The sequence below is a fragment of the Aotus nancymaae genome, unplaced genomic scaffold (assembly GCF_030222135.1).
Source record: "Aotus nancymaae isolate 86718 unplaced genomic scaffold, 86718_ANA_hifiasm-v0.15.2.pri h1tg000016l, whole genome shotgun sequence".
In the NCBI taxonomy this organism is placed as follows: Eukaryota; Metazoa; Chordata; class Mammalia; order Primates; family Aotidae; genus Aotus; species Aotus nancymaae.
This window is the reverse complement of record NW_026988428.1, coordinates 33,829,919-33,852,930: the sequence shown is the minus strand read 5'-3', so window position 1 is coordinate 33,852,930 and position 23,012 is coordinate 33,829,919. Positions and strand designations below refer to the sequence as shown.

The following is a 23,012-nucleotide window of genomic DNA, read 5'->3' as shown; positions in this document are numbered from 1 at the left end:
TTCTTCATCCCTTTCCTAATAATACTAATAATAATTTGTATTACAGTTTACCAAGTATAAACTTCGATAGTATACCACACTGTGTCTCAGTTGATCTGGGAATAAACCTGTGAGATAGGAATGGGATTATTATTTCTATCTTATACTTGGAGGAAATGAAGTACAGAAGCATTAAAAAGTGATAATACGGGTGGTTCAGTGGAATGCCTGGTATGTAAAAGTGCTCCATCAATATTTGTTCAAGGCCAGGTGGAACGTTCATGCCTGTAATACCAGTGCTTTGGGAGGCTCAGGCCGGAGGATCACCTGAGGCCAGGAGTTCAAGACTAGCCTGGGCAACATAGTGAGACCCACCTCTACAAAAGCTAAACAAGTAAACAGAATTACCCATGAGTAATAGCATGTGCTTGTAGTCCTAGGTAGGAGGGAGGATCTCTTGAGCCTAAGGGTCCGTAGTTGCAGTGAGCTATGATTGCGCCACTGCACTCTAGCCTGGGTGTCAGAGTGAGACCTCGTCTCTAAAATAAAAGTAGGGTCAAGTTTTCGGGTTACAAAATTTGTGATGTGTTTTTTTGATAAATAAAAATTTTATATATTTGTGGTGATGTTTTGATATATGTATACACTGCGGAATGACTAAATCAAGCTAATCAACATATCCATTACCTCACATACTTTTTTTTTTTTTTGGGGGGTGGAGTTTCACTCCTGTTGCCCAAGCTGGAGTGCAATGGCACAATCTCAGCTCACTGCAACCTTGGCCTCCCAGGTTCAAGTGATTCTCCTGCCTCAGCCTCCTGAGTAGCTGGGATTACAGGCATGTGCCACCGTGTCTGGCTAATTTTGTATTTTTAGTAGAGACAGGGTTTCTCCATGTTGGTCAGGCTGGTCTCAAACTCCTGACCTCAGGTGATCTGCCCACCTCGGCCTCCCAAAGTGCTGGGATTACAGGTGTGAGCCACTGCACCCAGACTTTTTTTTTTTTTTTTTGAGATGGCGTCTCAGTCTGTCATCCAGGCTAGAGTGTAATGGTATGATCTTGGCTCACTGTAACCTCAACCTTCCGGTTTAAGTGATTCTTCCACCCCAGCCTCCCAAGTAGCTGGGATTACAGGCACCCGCCATCATGTCTGGCTAATTTTTGTATTTTTGTAGAGATGGGGTTTCACCATGTTGGCCAGGCTGGTCTTAAGCTCCTGACCTCAGGTGATCCGCTGCCTCATCACTGCACCCGGCCACCTCACATACTTTTTTTGTGTGTGTATCACGGTGAGAGCATTTAAGATCTACTCTTAGAAATTTTCAAATGTATTATACATTGTTATTAATTACAGTCACTGTCTAAATTTTCCTCTAAATGAAATCTTATATCTTTAGATCAATAGCTCCCCAATCTCCCTTCCCCAAATCTGTGATCTTTCTTTCTTTTCTTTTATTTCTTTTTTTTAAATTGAGATGGGAGTCTTGCTCTGTCACCCAGGCTGAAGTGCAGTGGTGCAATCTCAGCTCACTGCAACCTCTGCCTCCCAGGTTCAAGCGATTCTCCTGCCTCAACCTCCCAAGTAGCTGGGATTACAGGTGTCTGCCACCGCGCCCAGCTAATTTTTGTCTTTTTAGTAGAGACGGGGTTTCACCATATTGGCCAGGCTAGTCTCAAACTCCTGACCTCGTGATCTGCCCACTTTGCCTCCCAAAGTGCTAGGATTACAGATGTGAGCCACCTCACCCGGCCTTTTTTTTATTTTATTTTAACTCAAGGACCAATGTGACAGTAAGTGATCTTTCTTTTAAACCAAAGTGCTTCTTGTATACTCCAGCCAGTGTTTTTTCAAATTGCGGGTAGTCACGCATTGTTGAGTAGTTAGTTCTGAGTAGGTTGCATGTAGTAAGAATAAGCAGAGTTTTCATTACCTGGTTGTAACGTAAAATGTATTTCTCACTATGGGTCCAGATTTTTTAAAAAGTATGAAAGTTTTCAGAGGATGTCTGGGGAAAAAAAAAAGAAAAAAAGAAGAAGAAAAAAAGTATGAAAGCCCCTGTGCTAACACAATGCCATGTTCTAAATAACGTTTATTAAATGGAATTATAGTATTTCCATTTGTATTTATTTTTATTTCCTCAAGCTATCGCCTCCATTAGTAGCTACTGACAGCAGAGACCATACCATCTTTATTTTCTGATTCCCAGTGAAGTGCTTATGACGATGCGGGCTCACTTAATAATGTGTCAAATGAAAGTCTGAATGGATACATCAATGGAAGGGATAATATAGCTCAGTGAATGTGGTTGAAAATAACTGCTGTTCTAACTCCTGGCATTCTTCCTATTTTACTGAGAGATCTGACATTGTTCAGTTAATCGTTTCCAAGGGCTCTAGTCCCGCAAACGGTGAGGCTAAGAATAATTTACACTCAAGAAATACTTCTTGCCCTTAGTCAATATGGCATCCTGAATGACTTCAGGAAAGGGCACGGAAAAAAACCCAAACCATTGACATTAGTCAAAACGGCCATCTTTGGCTTCGCTTTTTCAGAATGCGCATGCTCATTCCCGTTCCTGTCGCCTCCGGTTGGCTCTAACGCGTACGTCCCAGCGTAGAGGGACGGTGTGGGAGGAATAAATTTCTCTGTGATTGGTTGGTGAAGGATTTCAAACCGGAGCTGGCGGCGCGGCGCTGCTCTGCCGTTGGGTGAGGCGCGGGGCGAATTGAAGAGCGGCCCAGGTGGGGCCAGTCTGACTGAAGTGAGTGGTGGGGGTGCCAGACCAGGTGCGTCTGGCGCTGGATTGTGGTAGGAAGCAGAGCGTTCGTATAGTGAGCCGTGGCTGCCGCGGGGGTCCGGGACAGGCCGGCAGCCATAGCCTCTCCACTCGGACTTTTCTAGGGTGGGGGTCGGGGCAGGCCGAATGGACGGGGGCTGGGAGGGTCGGGGGCATCTGTCTTGGCGCCGGGTTTTGTGGAAAGCCGGGGCCTCTTTTTGAGGTGGTGGCTGGACCTGGGCAGGAGCCATCCTAAAGAAGTGTCTCTCGGTCAAATACAGAGTTTAGGAGTGGGTGCAGTGACACCCCACGGTTTCGAAGGGAAACGCCCTGATGTTTGAGAGCCCTGGGCCGCCTGCATTGGAGCCCCTCTCCTTCGGGGGCCGCGTCTGTCTAGGGAGGCTGGCCGAGGCCATGACATCTTGTCTGCCCTTCTCATCCTAAGTTTTAGCCTCAGTAACAACGAGGTCTTACTTGTATACTTTTTTTTTTGTTTTTTTTTTTTTTGTTTTTGAGACGGAGTCTCACTCTGTCACACAGGCTGAGTGCAGTGGCGCAATCTCGGCTCACTGCAACCTCCGCCTCCCGGGTTCAAGCCTTCTGAGGCAGCCTCTTGAGTTGCTGGGACTACAGGCGTGTGCCACCACGCCTGGCTAATTTTTGTAATTTTAGTAGAGACAGGGTTTCACAATGTTGGTCAGGCTGGTCTCGAACTCCTGACCTCGTGATTCTACCGCCTTGGCCTCCCAAAGTGCTGGGATTACAGGCGTGAGCCACCGCCCACGGCCTTACTTGTACACTTTGAGGTGTGTTACTCTTCACGGGGTTTCATTCGTAGGCCTAGAGGTGTGTGTGGGAAAGTGGGGGTAGATGGGTAGATAAGCCTTTTTTCCCCCCACAAAGCATTATCTTTCTGTCGGGTAAATAAGCTTTCTGAGTTATTGTGTTTAAAGAGTTATTGTGTTTTAGAGTTATTGTGTTTAGGTGTTTAGAGAAGGCGCCTTTCCTATAGCTTAATCATTCAATAGGTATTTATTTTTTGGAGGGGTTTTTTTCTTTTAGTTTTTTTTGTATATTTGGGGGTACAGATGCAGATTTCTTACATGCATATATTGCGTCGTGGTGAGGTCTGGGCTTTTAGTGTCCCCATCACTCAAATAGTGAACATCGTACCCAATATGTAGTTTTTCAACCCTCAACTCCAGCTTCCACCTGTCTGTCTTTCGTAATCTCCAGTGTGTACTGTTCCACTCTGTTTGTCTGTGTATCCATTGATTAGCTTCCACTTATAAGTGAGAACATGCGGTATTTGACATTCTGAGTTATTTCACTGAGGATAATGGCCTCCAGTTCTGTCCATGTTGCTGCAAAAGACACGAGTTCATTCTTTTTTATGGCTGAGTAGTAGTCTGCGGTGTATGTCTGTCTATCTGTCACGTTTTCTTTATCCAATCTGCCGTTGATTAACACTTAGGTTGCTTCCATGTCTTTGCTATTGTAAATTATGCTGCGATAAACATATGAGTGCAAGGGTCTTTTTGATATACTGATTTCTTACCCTTTTATACCCATTAGTGGGATAGCTGGATCGAATGATAGTTCTATTTTTAGTTTTATGAGAACGCTCCATACTGTTTTCCATAAAGTTTGTACTAGTTTACTTTCTTTCTTTCTTTCTTTCTTTTTTTAAAGACGGGGTTTCACCATGTTGGTCAGGCTGGTCTTGAACTCCCGACCTCAGGTGATCTGCCCGCCTTGGCCTCCAAAGTGCTTGGATTACAGGCGTGAGCCACCATGCCTGGCCTAGTTTACTTTCTTTTTTTGAGACAAGGTCTCACTCTGTCTTCCCAGGCTGGAGTGCAGTGGTTGCGCACTGCAACCTCCAACTCTCGTGTTCAGGCGATTCTCCTGCCTCAGCCTCCGGAGTAGCTGGAATTACAGGTGTGCACCACCATGCCTGGCTAATTTTTTATTTTTAATAGAGATACGGTTTCACCATGTTGGCCAGACTGGTCTTGAACTCCTGGCCTCATGTGATCAGCCTGCCTTGGCCTCCCAAAGTGCTGGGATTATAGGTGTCAGCCACTACACCCGGTCTGTTTACTTTCATTCAACAGGTATTTCTTAAGTGCAAAGTGTCAGAAGAAGACAGTCTTATTTGGCCTTAAAGGAATGTGCAGTTAATTTGGGGTAGTAGAACTTAAGATAACTGGTGAGTCTGGTAGGCCTATATACTGTTGAGAGTACTGTACATTAGTATAACACTTTTAGAAAACATTTTGGCACTATTAAGAACCGTAAAAGGTTTTTATACCCTAATATAGCATTCATAGCCTTGGAAATCTATTCTATGGAACACAGTCACCTGAAGAAAGATATTGTCCATAGGAATGCTCAATTCATTTATTCACCAAATATTTGTTAGTCATTTACCAAATGTCAGTCACTGTTCTAGGCATTAGGGGCTCAGCAGTGAAGAAAACACAAAAATCTCTGCTTTCTTGGAACTTAAGCTAGTGAGGAAACAGACAATAAACTGAATAAATATTTAAGTATGTTAGATGGAGAGAAGTGCTTTGGAGCAAAGTAAAGCAGCGAAATGTTAGAGAAAGTCTGCAATTTAAAATAGGATGGTTGGAAAGACCTTATTGAGAAAGTGACATTTGAGTAAAGACCTTAAGGTGAAAGAGTGACCATGCAAGAGATTCCAGGCAGAGACAAGTGAAAAACTGGAAATTACCTAAACGTCCAAAGAAGAGAATAGTAAAACAAATAGTTGTTCATCAACTCTTTAGAACTTAATGGAAATACGATAGGAAGAAGCAAAACACAAAATTTTATGTAATGTATGATTGTAACACTATGAAATATGAGTGTAAAATGGGCAAGATTAGATAAGGTGGTACATATAGTTGTTTAGGGTAGTGAGATTTTTGTTTTACTATTAATTTTTTGAACATAGAAAATTAAAAATAAACTATTTTTATATCTGCTAAATGAATGTTATAGATAATAATGGAAATCGTTTTGGACTGAAATGGTTAGAGAAGGCTTCAGTGAATTGGTAAGACTTATTCTAGACCTTGAAGGATGGAAGACCAGAATAGGAAGAATTCACAGGGAAAAAAGAAGTATTTAGTATGCTGAACTGATAGTAATTTTCTGAAAAATCACAATTCAGATCTGCCCTTCCTTATTTTAGCCTTCATTCATGTTGGATTGAGAACATTTTGTTTACTCTTTCTGCAAGTGATTTGCTTATAAAGAACATTTGGTTTCAAGATATTCCTTCTTCCCACCAGTTGTATTCACAGGGAATACAACTTTCGTTATGGTGAAGAGGCTTTCATTAGGGTGAAGCAGAAGCCGGACATTTCCGGAAAAGAATTGTCCTCACATTGTCCTCAAATTCGTTCACATGAAAGGATCTTAAAGTACTGAGATTATCTTTGAGAATGGTTTTCCTTGACAACAGGAAACCTATATTGTTGATTTCTTGGGAATCTCCAGATTTAGCAATGTTTGTGGAAAAGTTTTTCATTAAAACACTTTCCTGAAAAAACTCAAGCAACCTTTCATTGCTTTGTCTTAAAGTATTTAACACCCTTGATGCATCTAAAAAACCTGATATATAGGTCTCTTAATAATGTTGTTTGAAGGAGGAGGAAGAAGAGGATAGAGACTTTTCCCAGGGTACCCTGCAGTAAGATCTGTAATAGTCTGTTATTCTGAAGGACGATGTCTGTCTCTTGGCTGAGTGATTGAAATTAAATTGGGGGCTTAAAGCAATCATATCCAGCTGAGACTCTTTCATGGTGTTGCCAAATTGCTCCCTTAGGGATACTCACAGATTGGGAAACTGTAACGTAGTGACTTCTCCACCTCTGGGGCTCCCCATCAATAACAGCTGAGATTCTCTAGCACCTTTTGGTTTAAAGTGCTCCACAAACTGATTTTCTTGCTGCACACAGGGATCGTTTCAGCTTTCCCGAAAGGCAGCAGTCTCTGTTGTGGAAAGTGACAGCTGTTTTACAGCTGCAAAAGCAGTGTACTACAATATGACTTTTTGTTTCCTTTCCCATTAATGTATCTCCTAGCTCTGGACTAAATAATACATGGGGGGAAATAAACAAGTATTCATGAGGGTGAAAATGTGACCCAGCAGGAAAATTACAGCTATTTTCAGTTGACGTTGAATAGGGTGAGTAAATTTTAGCTTTTTGAGTTACAATTTGGCTGAGATATCAGAGTTAGTACTGATATAGAAAGATATTTTTGTCATCTATAAATAATTCCTGAGAGTCACTTCTGTAGAATGTTAATAAAAATATATGGTCCCTTAGCATAAAAGAGAAGAGGATTATATTCTGCTAGTGCCATTTTTGGATTACCCTAAGTAAATCTATGTTAGAGGAAAAAATAACTCTCCAGAAGCAGCAAACCTCATCTAGAACAGCTTGTTTAAAAGCCTAGACCTGGTCAAATTTTGCTGTTTCCTTGATTCTTCTTGGTCTGGGTTGCAGCTATAATTTGTGTTTTATATGTGTTGCTGTTTGTATGACATGTTATGATTTTGGGGGAAGTCTCTGAGTATGTCTGCAGCATATATAGTCTAATTGATATTTTTGTAACATATCATCTCTTCAATGTGTTGGGTTGGAGAGAATATAGATTTTGGACTCAGACCTGGATTTCAATAGGAGTTAGACATTTATTAATCAGTTTAAGGTCTCTGGCCTTAGTTGTCCATTGTTTATAAAATGGAGATAATTAAGTCAGTGAGACCAGGCGTGGTGGCGCATACCTGTAATCCCAGCATTTTAGGAGGCTGAGGCGGGCAGATTGCTAGAGGTCAGGAGTTCAAGACCAGCCTGGCCAGCATGGTGAAATTCCGCCTCTACTAAAAATACAAAAAAATTAGGCAGGCGTGGTGGTGGGCACCTGTAATCCCAACTACTTGGGAGACTGAGGCAGGAGAATCGCTTGAGTCTGGGTGGCAGAGGTTGCAGTGAGCCGAGATGGCGCAACTGCACTCCAGCCTGGGTGACAGAGCGAGACTCCGTCTCAAATAAATAAATAAATATATAAATAAGTCAGATTCACTTAAATAAAAAGTATATGTGAAGCGTCTAGTTTAGTGCTTGAGTCATTTCAAAGCACCTAGTAAATACTGGATTCCTTTCTTTCTAATTGTATAGCACTATTTTAAAAAAATGGTCTAAAATTCTGAATTTAGTGATATCCTTATTGGGAGACAGCCTGGGTGGGGAAAAACACCTAGATTTGAGAATCACTGTTTTAGGATGGAAATAACAACTCTCAGACCAAAACCAAACCTAAACAAAAGAAACTCACTTCATACCAACTAAAAGATACCTTGTATTTTGATAGTAAGATTCCCAACTTATACATTAAAAAATTTTTATGATCTATGAGGTAAATAGAGCAAGTGTTACTGTTTTCACTTCACTTTATAGATGAGTCTTGGAATTTCTAAGTGATTTACTGAAGATTATACTACTCGTAGATAGAAGAATTAAAGGTTTGTCCCAGGACTATTTTTCTTTTCTTTCTTTCTTTTTTTTTGAGACCGAGTTTTGTTCTTGTTGCCTAGGCTAGAGTGCAGTGGCATGATCTTGGTTCACCGCAGTCTCCTCCTCCTGGTTCAAGTGATTGTCCTGCCTCAGCCTCCTGAGTAGCTGGGATTACAGGCATGCACCACGATGGCCAGCTAATTTTGTATTTTTAGTAGAGACGGGTTTTCTCCATGTTGGTCAGGCTGGTCTCGAACCCCCGACCTCAGGTCAGCCACCCGCCTCAACCTCCCAAAGTGCTAGGATTACAGGCCTGAGCCACCGCATAGTTTTATTTATTTTTAATACAAGAGGGTCTTGTGATGTTCAGGGTAGTCTCAAACTCCTAGACTCAAGTGACCTCCCGCCTCAGCCTCCTGAGTAGCTGGGACTATAGGCAAGCAGCACCACACCCAGCTTGTCCCAGGACTTCTGCTCCCTTTCCCCCTTTTAACTGTTTTTTTTTTTTTTTTTGCTTTAAGCTGTATTACACATTGATGTTGAAGTAGAATGGAAATTCTTTTGACCATAGCATCACAGATATGTGTCTGTGTTTGTTCTCTGACTTAACATTTATCAAATACTTTTTTGTGTGTGAGCATCATATTAAATTCTACATGCTTGTGTGTATAATACAGTAGTGCCACATGTAAGATTTCTCCCCTCAAATTTACAATCTACCTGGGACACAGGGCAGAATCATCTAGTAAAGTTTAATTCAAGTACAAAGTGTATGTATCTGAGTGGCAACTGCCTGAAGCAGTAGGGGAAAGACTGGAGGCAGGGAGCACAGTTGAAGTGAGTGATGACAACCTGCAAGTGATGAGGGGGTGGGTATGGCAGTTACATGAGAGAAGAGTACCCAAGGTTTAATGATTATGCTGTGGGAAAGGGAGGAACCAGAGGTGATTCTGAAGCTTGGAACTGAGCCACTGAGAGAATGATAAAAGTAGGGAAATCAAAATTGAAAGTCAGTAGAGTATGGGATAGGGTAGGTCAGTGAGTAGGGTGGTTGATGGACATGAGCAGGTAGGGTAGAATAATGTCTGGAGGATGAGGCAGGAGAATCACTTGAACCCGGCAGGCAGAGGTTGCAGTGAGCCAAGGTGGTGCCATTGCACTCTGGCCGGGTGACAGAGCAAGACTCTGTCTCAAAAAATTAAAAAATAGGCAAATGAAAAAAAAAATAGGCAAATGAACAGGTTATATTGTAATTTAAGACTTAAAAACCCTCCTTAAAAAGTTTTTTTTTTTTTTTTAACAACCAGTTTTCAATATCCTAGCACCATGAAATTTTCCTTTTTGAATTCTTGGATAGGTAGAAGTTTTGCTGCAGTATCGAGCTCACTGTCTTACAGTCTCACAATATATAAATGAGTGCCTAGATGATAGAAAGCAATACCTTATATTAAAACTACTAATTAAAGTCTTCTGTTTTAAAAATACCTCATGAGAGCCAAAGGAAATCAACATTTGAATTGACTACCCAATGTCCTGCCCATTTCTGTCTTGTAGCAATTGGGACATGTTACTTGTTTCGTTATATTATTAAATTCATGGAGTCTCCATGAATTCCACAGCTCTTCCTGCTGGTTTTAATGCTATTCTTTTTCTTATTTTTTGAGACAGAATCTTGCTCTGTTGCCCAGGCTAGAGTGCAATGGTGCGATCTCAGCTCACTGCAACCTCTGCCTCCTGGGTTCAAACGATTCTCGTTGCCTCAGCCTCCCCATTAGCTGGGATTTCAGGCACCCACCATGCCTGGCTAAATTTTGTATTTTTAGTAAAGACAGGGTTTCACCATGTTGGCCAGGCTGGTCTCCCAACTCCTGACCTTGTGATCCACCCACTTGGGCCTCCCAAAGTGCTGGGATTACAGGTGTGAGCCACTGTGCCCGGCCTTTAATGCTATTCTTTTAGTTTTGTTCTTAGTTTAGAGAAAGATCTTTGTAACAAATTTGTTGGTCTGGTTGCTTAGCAGCTTGCTGTGATTATGTAGTTTGGAACAGATACTTGCCATTTGAAAATCTTGGTTTCCGGCCCTGATTCAGGTATATATTGCATCCAAGCTTGGAACTGAAACCTTTTTTTCTATTACAGCAATTATCATATGAGTATAAATGAATAATTCTGCACAGCATTTAATAGGAAATATCTTTATGTTCATATATTCCTTTTTTTTTTTTTTTTTGAGACAGAGTGTTGCTCTGGCACGCAGGCTGGAGCTCCATCTCAGCTCACTGCAACCTCTGCTTTCTGGGTTCAAGTGAACTTCCTGCCTCAGCCTCCCAAGTAACTGGGATTACAGGTGCTTGCCACTGTGCCCAGCTAATTTTTGTATTTTTAGTAGAGACAGAGTTTCACCATGTTGTCCCAGGCTCGTCTTGAACTCCTGACCTCAAGTGATCTGCCTGCCTTTGCCTCCCAGAGTGCTGGGATTATGAGTATGAGCTGCCGCGTGCAGACTATGTTCATATATTCTTTGTCCTATATACTTTTTAATATATTTTTTCCTTGCCCTCATAGTTTGGAGTATAATCTTATAAACATTGCAAAATCACTTAAGAGTTCTTAAAATTTTATTTAGGAAATAAGGGCCTGGACTAGAATGTTGAAGCGGTAGTTGAGAGAAACATAAGAATCCTTTAATGGTATTTCTGAGGATGTTAAATTTCTAGTGAAATTTGACTTTTTATTTCACTTTCTTGATAGTTTTCATAACATCCAGTTAATGTCTTTCTTTCTTTACTGTTAAGTGAAGGTCTTATTTCCTCAAAGTGTTCCCAGTTAAAGTCTATTTGGAATAGAACCGCCTGTAAGAACACTGTTTTTACTATGATATCAGCAGGACTTTGAGGGGAAATACGAAGCCTGAAATTCGCTATACAGAACACAGTAGCAAATGATTTTTGCTTTGCCCTTCTAACTGTGAAGGTGGTGTATTGTCTCTCTGATGCCAGAATGTGGTACAACATAATCCTTTGCCTCTACTTTGTATAAATTTATTAGACGTAGTTCCTGCACACAGCCCAGCAGAGGCCTGCATTACAGAAATAATTCTTGTGCTGCTGAGCTGGCAATTTTCCCACTTAATCACTCGTGTGACGTCATCTGTGCTGTTGGTAGGAAATGTGCTGACCATGTCCTGCATTTTAAAAGGCAGTTGCAACAGGGGCATTAGCTAAAAATGAAATTAAAAATAAATATTTTAAGTTACATTGTAGGTCTTCAAAGCCCACAAGGAATAAACTGGCAAAAGTATTACGTTAATCAATAGGCTTGACCTAAAGAACCATATTTTGTTGTTGATCAGTCACTTAGTAATCAACTGACATGCTCTTTCCTAATGTTTTCTTTTCTGTTCCAAAGTGATTGGAAGGGATGTTATATTCAAAGGTCTGAAATGGTTTTCTAATTTTCAGATGAGTCCTAAACATTTCAAGTTTATTTTTATAATAAGAATCACACAAAACATCTGTTGTTAGCTTGAGATTCTTATAATGGTAGTTATAAATGGAAGAGTCCAGATGTTGGTCACTGATGGCTGGATTGCTATAGAATCTTTTGTCATCAGGGAGAAGGCAGGACCCCTAATGTATATTTGATTTCTTGGCAGAAAGATGGATACTATGATGCTGAATATGCGGAATCTGTTTGAGCAGCTTGTGCGCCGGGCAGAGATTCTCAGTGAAGGAAATGAAATCCGTAAGTCATTCTGAGCTGACCTGTCCAAAAGGAAAAACAGATTTCAAATTTGGGATTTTTACAAAGCTGAAGTATGTTCCAATCTTAAAATTGTTTTTCACTTGGGTTACCAAAAAAGAAACCAATGGTCATTTATGTGGTCAAAGCGTAATGGGCGCTCAATCTAAATGGTCACTAAAATTATTTTCTATAACTGCTCTTAATAGGTTTTAGCCAGGCTTTTTTATTTTATTTATTTATTTGAGATGGAGTCTGTCTCTGTCACCCAGGCTGGAGTGCAGCGGTGCCATCTCGGCTCACTGCAACCTCCACCTCCCAGGTTCAAGCGATTCTTCTGTCTCAGCCTCCCAAGTAGCTGAGATTATAGGCGTACGCTACCACGCCCGGCTAATTTTTGTATTTTTAGTAGAGATGGGGTTTCACCATGTTTGCCAGGCTGGTCTTGAATTCCTGACCTCAGGTGATCTGCCCATCTTGGCCACCCAAAGTGCTGAGATTACTACAGATGTGAGCCACTGCACCCAGCTGCTTTTTTTTTTTTTCAATCAAGATTCTTTTTCCACTAAATAGTTGGCACTATTTTCTGTGCCATGAACTGGGAAAAATTTACTAGGATGTTGCTTTCTTCTTTAGAGTAGTAGTTGTCTATAGTTTTTATCCTGGATTTTCTTTGTGTTCTATAAAGTATTTTCAGTTGAAGTGGGAAAAAAGTCATAATTTCTTTCTTTTTTCTTTTTTTAAAGAATCTCACTCTGTTACCCAGGTTGCGCCACCATGCCCAGCTACTTATTTTAAATTTTTTTTTTTTTTTTTTAAGACGGAGTCTTGCTCTGTCACCAGGCTGGAGTGCAGTGGCACAGTCTTGGCTCACTGCAACCTCCACCTCCTGGGTTCAAACGATTCTTCCATCTCAGCCTCCCGAGTAGCTGGGACCACAGCCACCACGCCCGGCTAATTTTTTTGTGTTTTTAATAGAGACAGGGTTTCATTGTGTTGGCCAGGATGGTCTCGATCTCTTGACCTCGTGATCCAGCCGCCTCGGCCTCCTGAAGTGCTGAGTGACCACGCCCGGCGTAAAAATTTTTTGTAGAGACAAGGTCTCCTTATTCTACCCAGGCTGGTGTCCAATGCCTGGCCTCAAGCAGTCTTCTCATTTCTGCCTCCTAAAGTGCTGGGATTGCAGGCGTGAGCCACCAGGCCTGGCCCATAATTTCTTTTTGAAGGAGATACTAGGCATCTGCTTTTATCTACTTCATATATTTGATGCTTAGTAATAAAGGATTGAGAGCAGGTTTGGTGGCTTGCACCAGTAATCCCAGCTACTCAAGAGGCTGAGGCAGGAGAATCACTTGAGGCCAGGAGTTTGAGACCAGATTGGGCAACATAGCAAGACTGTCTCTAAAAACATTAGCTGTTGGGCACAGTGGCTCATGCCTGTAATCCCAGCACTTTGTGAGGCTGAGATTGATGGATTGATTGAGTTGAGGAATTCAAGACCGCCTGGGCAACATGGCAAAACCCCATCTCTTTTTTTTTTTTTTTGAGATGGAGTCTCACTCCATCACCCAGGCTGGAGTGCAGTAGTGTGATCTCAGCTCACTGCAACTTCCACCTCCTGGGTTCAAGTAGTTCTCCTGCCTCAGCCTCCTGACTAGCTAGGATTATAGTCATCTGCCACCACGCTTGGCTAATTTTTGTGGTTTTAGTAGTGATGGGGTTTCGTCATGTTGGCTAGGCTGGTCTTGAACTCCTGACCTCAAGTGATCCGCCCACCACAGCCTCCCAAAGTGCTGGGATTACAGGTGTAAGCGTCCAGCTTCAAAATCCCATCTCTACAAACAAACAACAAATTAGCTGGTGTGGTGGCATGCTCCTGTGATCCCAACTACTCAGGAGGCTGAGGTGGGAGGATCACTGGGGGGACAGAAGGTTTCAGTGAACCGAGATTGCACCCCTGTACTCCAGCCTGAGACAGAGCAAGACCCTATTTCATAAACAAAACAAAACAAAAATTAGCTGGGTATTGTGACACATGCCTGTGGTCCCAGATACTCAGGAGGCTGAAGGATTGCTCGAGCCCAGGAGTTTGAGGCTACAGTGAACTATTATTGTGCCACTGCACTCCAGCCTGGGTGACAGAGTGAGACTTCTTCTCCCAGGGGTAGGGGGAAGGATTGAGATGGGGTGGTGAGCTGGGGAGGAAAAGGAGGTGCTGATAGACAAATAGTCTGGGAAATAAATTAGCAAGAAAGAAAAATGAGGCTGATGGTACTGACATGTGATCTAAGGGAAATTATTCTGTATCAACTTATCTTTGTATTGCCATCCTGTCCTATTTCAGATTTTCTTTAATACCTAATTTAGTAAATGTTGCTCTCAAGTCAGCCTCATTGGTGTAAAAAAGTAATGTAAGAACTGTGTCTTGACTTTTTTTATTTCTATAGTACTTACTGTGGCATCTTGCTTATGCCATTCAATATTTTCTTTGAATTGATTGATGTTTTTAATAGCTCTTATCCACTTAAAGGCCTTTCAAAACAATATTCTATTTTCTCTCTCTAATAGCTGCTGCATGACCCTGTCATCTGGTACCAGCTCAGTAACCACAATGGCATACTAATTAGGCTTCTGTTTGAGGTCACATCATCTCAGAAGATGGATTACTTTAGAGCGTGGTGGGGACTAGAGTGTGGAATAAGAGATCTTAAAACTCAGGTTTATTCAGCAAATATTTTATGAGAACCTATCAAGGCTTCTAGCATTTTTGAGTTCAGGGAAAGGGATGACTAAATGGTTTTATGGAGGAAAGGATTTGAGCTGAGCTTTAGATGTAGCGTAGAATCTCAACAGGCAGAGATAAAAGTGGGTATTTTAGATCAGGCGACACAGCCTGAGTGGAGGCAAGAGGGTATGGGACTTGAGGGAAATAAGAGTAAGGGGGAGTGTCATAATCAGAATTGTGCTTTGGGAAGATTACCCTGGCAGAGGTGTGGGCTGCATTAGAGGTAGATGCTGGGAGACTGACTAGGAATGACATGGTTGTCATAGCTCAGGAAAGAGGCAATAACAACCTTAATTGGAATGGTGGTTGTGAAGATGGAAGTAGGGAGAAATGGGTGAAAGAGATTGTGATCATAAGACCTCTAGAAGGAGGCAGCTGACAGAATATGGGGGCAGAGGGAAGAATCTGAGGTTTTGAGTCTTGATAACTAGTGCTGGCTTTTACCTGTTACTTCTGTGTCTGTTTCTCCACCTATAAAATAGGAATTTAAACATCTTTATTTTCTTTGTGGAAGTGCTGTGAGGATTTAGGCATAAATTGAGATACTAGTTATGGAAATACTTTGGGAAGTGATTATGCCAAAAATCTCCCCCCAAGATACTTATTTTTACAGAAATCCTGATTTTGTTATATAAGCAAATTTTTATCTTCCCATTGATTTCTATTATAAAATAGAGGTACATTTTACCTCCTTCTCCAGATCTCTAATTTGGAATGTTGGCTTTTTTATTTTTTATTTTTCATTTATTTGTTTATTTTTGAGACAGAGTCTTATTGTTGCCTAGGCTGGAATGCAGTGGCATGATCTTGGCTCACTGCAACCTCACAGGTTCAAGCAATTTTCTTACCTCCGCCTCCCAAGTAGCTGGTATTACAGGCATCTGCCACCATGCCTAGCTAATTTTTTTTTTTTTTTTTTGAGACAGAGTTTCGCTCTTGTTACCCAGGCTGGAGTGCAATGGCGCGATCTCGGCTCACTGCAACCTCTGCCTCCTGGGTTCAAGCAATTCTCCTGCCTCAGCCTCCTGAGTAGCTGGGATTATAGGCGTGCGCCACCATGCCCAGCTAATTTTGTATTTTTAGTAGAGACGAGGTTTCACCATGTTGACCAGGATGGTCTCGATCTCTTGACCTCGTGATCCACCCGCCTTCGGCCTCCCAAAGTGCTGGGATTATAGGCTTAAGCCACTGCGCCCGGCCCCTGACTAATTTATATATTTTTAGTAGAGATGGGGTTTCACCACGTTGGCTAGGCTGGTCTTGAACTCCCGACCTCAGGTGATCCACCCACCTCGGCCTCGCAAAGTGCTGGAATTATAGGCATGAGCCACCACGCCCGGCCTATTTTTTATTTTTTTGGAGACAAGGTCTCACTCTGTTGCTCAGGCTGGAGTGTGGTGGTGCAATCATAGCTTACACAATATATATTTGTTTATATTATTATTATTTTTTAGAGACAGAGTTTCACTCTTGTTGCCCAGGCTGGAGTGCAATGATGCTATCTCAGCTCACTGCAACCTCCGCCTCCTGGGTTCAAGTAATTCTCCTGCCTCAGCCTCCCCAGTAGCTGGGATTACAGGCACACACCACCACACTGAGCTAAGTTTTGTGTTAGTAGACACAAGGTTTCACCATGCTGGCCAGGTTGGTCTTGAACTCCTTTTTTTTTTTTTTTTTTGAGACGGAGTTTCACTCTTGTTACCCAGGCTGGAGTGCAGTGGCGTGATCTTGGCTCACTGCAACCTTGGCCTCCTGGGTTCAAGCGATTCTCCTGCCTCAGCCCTCCGAGTAGCTAGGACTACAGGTGTACGCCACCATGCCTGGCTAATTTTTGTATTTTTAGTAGAGACGGGTTTCACCATGTTGACCAGGATGGTCTCGATCTCTTGACCTTGTGGTCCACCCTCCTCGGCCTCCCAAAGTGCTGGGATTACAGGCGTGAGCCACCACGCCCGGCGGTCTTGAACTCCTGACCTCAAAGTGATCCACCCACCTCAGCCTCCCAAAGTGCTGGGATTGCAGGCATGAGCCACCGTTCCTGGCCTAAATTTTTAAATCTTTTGAATGTGCACTTCATGACGGGATAGTACCAAGCCGAATTGTGATTCACCAACTAATAAAAACAGTGCCATGGTTATTGATATTCAACATCAAAATTGTTTCTGATCTATATTCTGAAATGCCTTCTGATCCACCTAGCAAACTTTGTTCATAGCAGAATTGTACATAAATTGGCCAGGTGCAATGGCTCACACTTGTAATCCTAACATTTTGGGAGGCTGAGGCAGGTGGATCATTTGAGACCAGCCTGGCCATCGTGGTAAAACCCCATCTCTGCTAAAAATACAAAAATTAGCCGGATGTGGTGGCGCACTCCTGTAATCCCAGCTACTCGGGAGACTGTCTGGGTGACAGGAAGATTCTGTCTCAAAAATAAAAAGTAGACTGGGTACAGTGGCTCATGCCTGTAATTGTAGCACTTTTGGAGGCCAAGGCAGGTAGATCACCTGAGGTTAGGAGTTTGAGACTAGCCTAACCAACATGGTAAAACCCCCTCTCTACTAAAAATACAAAATTAGTCAGGCATGGAGGCACATGCCTGTACAGCCAGCTACTCAGGAAACTGAGGCAGGAGAATCTCTTGAACCCGGGAGGTGGAGATTGCAGTGAGCCAAGATTGTGCCATTGCACTCCAGTGTGGGCAACAAGAGTGAAACTCTGTCTCTAAGAGAAAAAGTAATATCTTTTTTTTTTTGCCACTCTTTTCACCTGCACACACAAAAAGTAATATCTTAATCAGGTATGTAAATCCTCTGTTTTGGGTCTGACTTAAACTAAGTTGAAGCAGTAATTTAATAAAAGAAGTATCCTAAAGAACAAACAAACCAGCAAAATTAGGTCAGATGAAAATCTTTTTATTCTCAAAATTGTTTTTCAGTTCAGTAAATATTTTGAGTGTATATGCGTACTGTGATTAGTTTGCAAATGGATATTTTTTTCTTAATCTAAAAGAAAACAAACACAAAAATGTAGTATGTTTGACTAACCCAGCATATTATTTCTTAAAACTATTTGAATTGTAATGCTTTTTTATCATTGATATTTGCATTGTTTAAGATAACTAGGTCATAATAACTTATTTGCTGAAATTTGTTGTAAAAACTAAAGTTTCCGTATGACTTGGTTTCTCTGGAATGAATTAATATCCTAATTTGTAAGTTTGATATTTAGTCAAATGATTAAAATTACTTAAAAAGGACTATATATTGTTTCTATGCTTTTAGGTTAAATTCATATGGAAAAAGTACCCTAACTACCTAAGAATCTGCTAGCTGTGTGTGAATTTGGCCTAGTTTCAGCTGTAAACTGGGTTAGTTTGACCAGCAGCAGTTGTACACCTTGAAACCTTCTTCCTTGATGTTGGTGAAGAGTGATCCTTAGAGATAAATGGAGGTTAACTAGAAAATTATAAGGCACTTTTGCAAATATGTTGCAGAAGAACAGCTTTGCCAATAGCAGGAGATAAGAACGAATGCCACCAGGGTTATCTTCTTCCTTTGAGAATGCTGCCTTGGAAGTGATGCTCTCTTCGCAGACATTTGAAGAGTCTTCACAGTCTGCTATCAGGGATGTTCCAAAAGCTAGTATGATCTTCTCTTCCTGTTTTTTTTCAACTGGAATGTTTACATACCCTTCAGGGCGGTGTTAAACAGCAAAAGCAAATTGGCTTTTTACTTTCAAATCAATATTTGTATAATTATATAGCCAAACGAAATTGTAGGTCTAGACATCTGTAATATTAATCTACATCTACTGGAGCATATTACAGCAGTTACATTTGAATTTGCTGTTTAACATCTCTCTGGTGCAGCAATGCGTGACTGTAAAGGAAGCTGTTTTTGTTTTATAGCTGTAACTGTCCTGGTGCGTGACAGCTGCCCCAAAGGTATCCCCCTTTGATTGCCTTCTGTTCAGGAGCTTTCAGTGTTAGTGTTACATCTGGAGCCAGGTGACTAATGAGTTACATATTCATAGCAGATGCCACTGGCCAAGCCAAAAGTAAGTGGCCTATTGAAATAGGAATTGCTCCCCACAAAGTTCTCATCAGAGTGACAAACATATCCAGGATCTGCTCCTGGTTATTTTCAACTGGATTTGCCCATTTTTCAGCTGGTCCCTTAATTATGAATTTCAAGTAAAGCTAACTGCAGGACTCATTTATTAGAGCAGTTATACTCTGTTTGATGCTTGAATTATTAAAGATTCCCCCTTTCCTCAGAATTTATCCAGTTGGCAAAGGACTTGGAGGATGTCCGTAAAAAGTGGCAGAGGACTGACCATGAGCTGGGGAAATACAAGGATCTTTTGATGAAAGCAGAGACTGAGCGAAGTGCTCTGGATGTTAAGCTGAAGCATGCACGTAATCAGGTGGATGTAGAGATCAAACGGAGACAGAGAGCTGAGGCTGACTGCGAAAAGCTGGTATGTATTGTTTTCCATGCTGGAACAGTGATGATGCAGGGAAAGCAGTGTCTGACAGTTTCCACTTGCCAAATATACCTAGTTTCTTCTTCCACATTAAAGAACTGAAAGTGACCTGTTCTTTAACAACTTGCCCATGATTACAGCTAAAATTGCAGACTAGGAATCTTGTTCTTCGGAATTTGAAATTTAAATGTTTTTGTCATTTAGAGTTGAAACTGTTACTTAATAGACAGATTTCAAGTGAGAACTTAGAGAATTAGAGGAAAAGGGAGGGAGACCCTAATGTATTTGATCTGTTACAAAATATTGACCATCCTTCATTGTTTATTTTAAGTCTACCTGGAATATCCATCCTTATATGAGTAGCTGGAACTTTGTCATTCACGCAGGCAAGACAACTCTGACTCTTCCTTTCATCACCACTCTCTAATTCAGGGTAAAAGGCTAGATGTATTCAACCAGTTGAGCAATGTGACTGATGCAGAACACTATCATTTTGATGTGCCAGGATGGGTCATGGTACAAAGGAAAGCCTTTTCTGGGAGGGACTAATTCATCTTGGTATACAGTGTTAGATGCCTCAGTAAGCTCAAATTGTCTGGTTCCAGTGCATTATAGCTTTGTATCTATTTTAATGCATTTTGCTACACTACTTAGAAAGGTGGGTGGCTGCTTTGATCCATAGAAACCAATATTTGTCCTGATAAAATGACACTAAAGTGTTTTTGCTATGCGAAATCTATTTTGGGACTCTCATTTTGCATTATTCTTCTCTTAGATTAGCAGGTTAATCCAAAAGTCTTGTAGCAGAAACTTCACTATTCTAGATGTAGTTCATTTTACCAGTCAGAAATCAGAGACACAAGGCCGGGCGCAGTGGCTCACGCCTGTAATCCCAGCACTTTGGGAGGCCAATGCGGCGGATCACCTGAGGTTAGGAGTTCGAGATCAGCCTAACCAACATGGAGAAACCCTGTCTCTACTAAAAATACAAAATATATATATATATAGCTGGGTATGGTGGCACATGCCTGTAATCCCAGCTACTCAGGAGGCTGAGACAAGAGAATCGCTTGAACCCGGGAGGCAGAGGTTGTAGTAAGCTGAGATTGCACCATTGCACTCCAGCCTGGGCAACAAGAGTGAAACTCTGTCTCAAAAAAAAAAAAAAAGAAATCAGAGACACAATCTGGGCTTGATATGAATTAATATGCTATTGGTGTAGCAGCTTTCTTGAAGGCCCATTTGCATAATACTGTATTTTAATGTCTTCGGGTCTACCCGTCCCATAAATTTGAGGTGAAGCTTTCTCCCCTGGCTAGTTATGATGTTTTGCTCTGCTTTGGTCTGTAGGAACGACAGATTCAGCTGATTCGAGAGATGCTCATGTGTGACACATCTGGCAGCATTCAACTAAGTGAGGAGCAAAAATCAGCTCTGGCTTTTCTCAACAGAGGCCAACCATCCAGCAGCAATGCTGGGAACAAAAGGTGGAGGAACTGCATCTGTTGTTATCTGATCACAAGCAACACAGCTGTCAGAAATTCTTGTTATCTGAATTCTTAAATATACTGCTTCTAGAATGTGTGCTGAAAAAAGCAGAAAAATATTTTGAGGGGAAGAGTAGGTGGGGAACAAAGGCACAGGGATGTTCTTATTTATTTTATTTTGTTTTTAAATCTTTCCTAAGGATGTTGTTTAACCATGTATAAAATTTTGATGTTAGTGCTAAATTGCACATCAATAACTAATCCTGTACATTGCTAAGAAACCCGTAGGTGAAAGTGGCAGTTCAGCAATACTTTCAGTGTTGACTCTCCAGAGAGCTCTTAAAGCTCTTCTGGTTTAGAAAGGCCTCTGTGAGCCAAGACCAGACAATAATTTTGGTTCCACTGCACCACTGTTTAAAATAGTCTCAACCAGGCTTTGAATTTAGCATCCCCAGTACAGTATGTCAGGAAAGGTCAGCTATTTGTTTTGTTACCTGGTTGTTTTATGGGGAATCTTTATAACTAAGAATATGTATAGGCTTAATTTCTTAAAAAGTCAGTACTGGGTAATACGCTTGTTCTTAGAAACCAGCACAGTTGGGATCAAATTAATCTTCACTCCCTTGATTTTGTGAATTTTGAGTGGCCTGTAATACAAACTCAGTAGAGAATAGCACCCATAACCCTGACTGTAACTTTCAGCTGCTGTTACAGGATCTTTGCTGAAAAAGCATTTGTGTTGTACCTGTACTCATGCACACACACTCCTCCATGGAAAAGAAAAAAAAGTAGCCTACCACAAGATTCAAGATTGTAGTTGTCTCCATAGTGAGGATTTTTATGAAATTAACTGATGTTACCTGACCAATAGGACTTGTTCTGAATGTTGGTGAATTTTATGTTCCACAGAGTACTGTGTCTAACATTGTATTGTTTCACTGATCTAGACTATCAACCATTGATGAATCTGGTTCCATTTTATCAGATATCAGCTTTGACAAGACTGATGAATCACTGGTAATAAACATTTGATCTCTGAGAATTATCTACTTTTCTTACCTCTGCTTCCACAGGAATATCTCTCCTGTCTCTTCTAAACATCCTATGTTACTATTTTATTAGTTGATATGTTTATTAGTTGATTAGTGAGTCTTTGCTTAGATACCGAGCTAGCAATATAGATCAGCATGAGCTATAAGAGACTGGCTTATGTATTAGTTTCTGAAGTGAGAATATAGAATTCAGAATTTGACTTGAGTTGAGTTTATTTAATATATCTCTGTGTGCCACATATACTAATGGATTATATTTTGACTTATTAAAGCCCCAGCTAGTAATAAAAATATTAGCAAGGCTGTATATTAGCAGGGCTTATTTGCTGCTCTTAGAGTAAATTGACTTGTGCCTTATTTCTGAATTAGTTTGGTTCTTGGGGAAAGCATAGTCATACTTCACAATTAGAAGGAAACCAAGGTCCTGGGATTTCTGCCAGAAAGGTGTGATTAGAATTTCTAGGCACTATATAATGCTTGCATCAACAATAGTTAACATGTTTAACTATTTGTTGCCCTGCTTTTATGGGGTGGCACACTTCTTTTAACTTATAGTGATGCTTCTGCATAAAAGGTCATCTCCTGATACATTCTTTGATATAGTTCATTGATTTGTGCATCTTTTCTGTTGCTAGCTGAAAACTAGCAAACAAAACAAATCAGGAAGTTTTTGGTGACTGGTTTTCTGATATAGCAAAACAAGTGAAAACTACTTGTTACATCGCTAGAAGTTTTCTGTCCAAATTCAGTACTAGCAAAAATATAGCCATTTTATAGATACAAATATTAGGCATCACCCTTTTTCAAATAGGGAATGATATAGTGGAGGTCTGGTACATATAATAAAACTAGATCATATTCACAATTGATTTTTGAGCTAGACCTATGATGTGATATTTGTTGTAACTGAAGCTGAATCAAACAACCAGTGACTAAATTACTAGACCATGAATTGTGGAAGTTAAATGTATTTAGCTAAGCTATTATTTGTGGTATGCCACTGTTTCTAGATACTATTTTCAGGGATGATCAGGAGTAAGAAAATCACAGGTAACTACTAAAATGAATGCAAACAGTTAAAATAGGTGAATTGAAATGAGACTACAATAAGAGACATAGTTCTTCAGTGGTGAACATGTTTCAGGGCCCAAGTTCCTAAACTGTAGAA

General features: G+C 41.0%; 1 protein-coding gene across 7 annotated transcripts in view; it reads left to right on the top strand.

The window, feature by feature from the left end:
* Positions 1-2,627: 2,627 nt before the first annotated feature.
* RACGAP1 (Rac GTPase activating protein 1) overlaps positions 2,628-23,012 on the top strand; it is a 37,270-nt gene continuing 16,885 nt past the window's right edge. For 2 of the 7 annotated variants that reach the window (XM_064377056.1, XM_064377050.1), the window contains exons 1-5: positions 2,628-2,742; positions 11,947-12,035; positions 19,097-19,299; positions 20,656-20,792; positions 21,740-21,809. In XM_064377056.1, the coding sequence (XP_064233126.1) occupies positions 11,951-12,035; positions 19,097-19,299; positions 20,656-20,792; positions 21,740-21,809 (495 nt within the window). In that variant the 5' untranslated portion in view covers positions 2,628-2,742; positions 11,947-11,950. The other 5 variants (XM_064377052.1, XM_064377051.1, XM_064377053.1 and 2 more) reach the window with 5 other exon arrangements.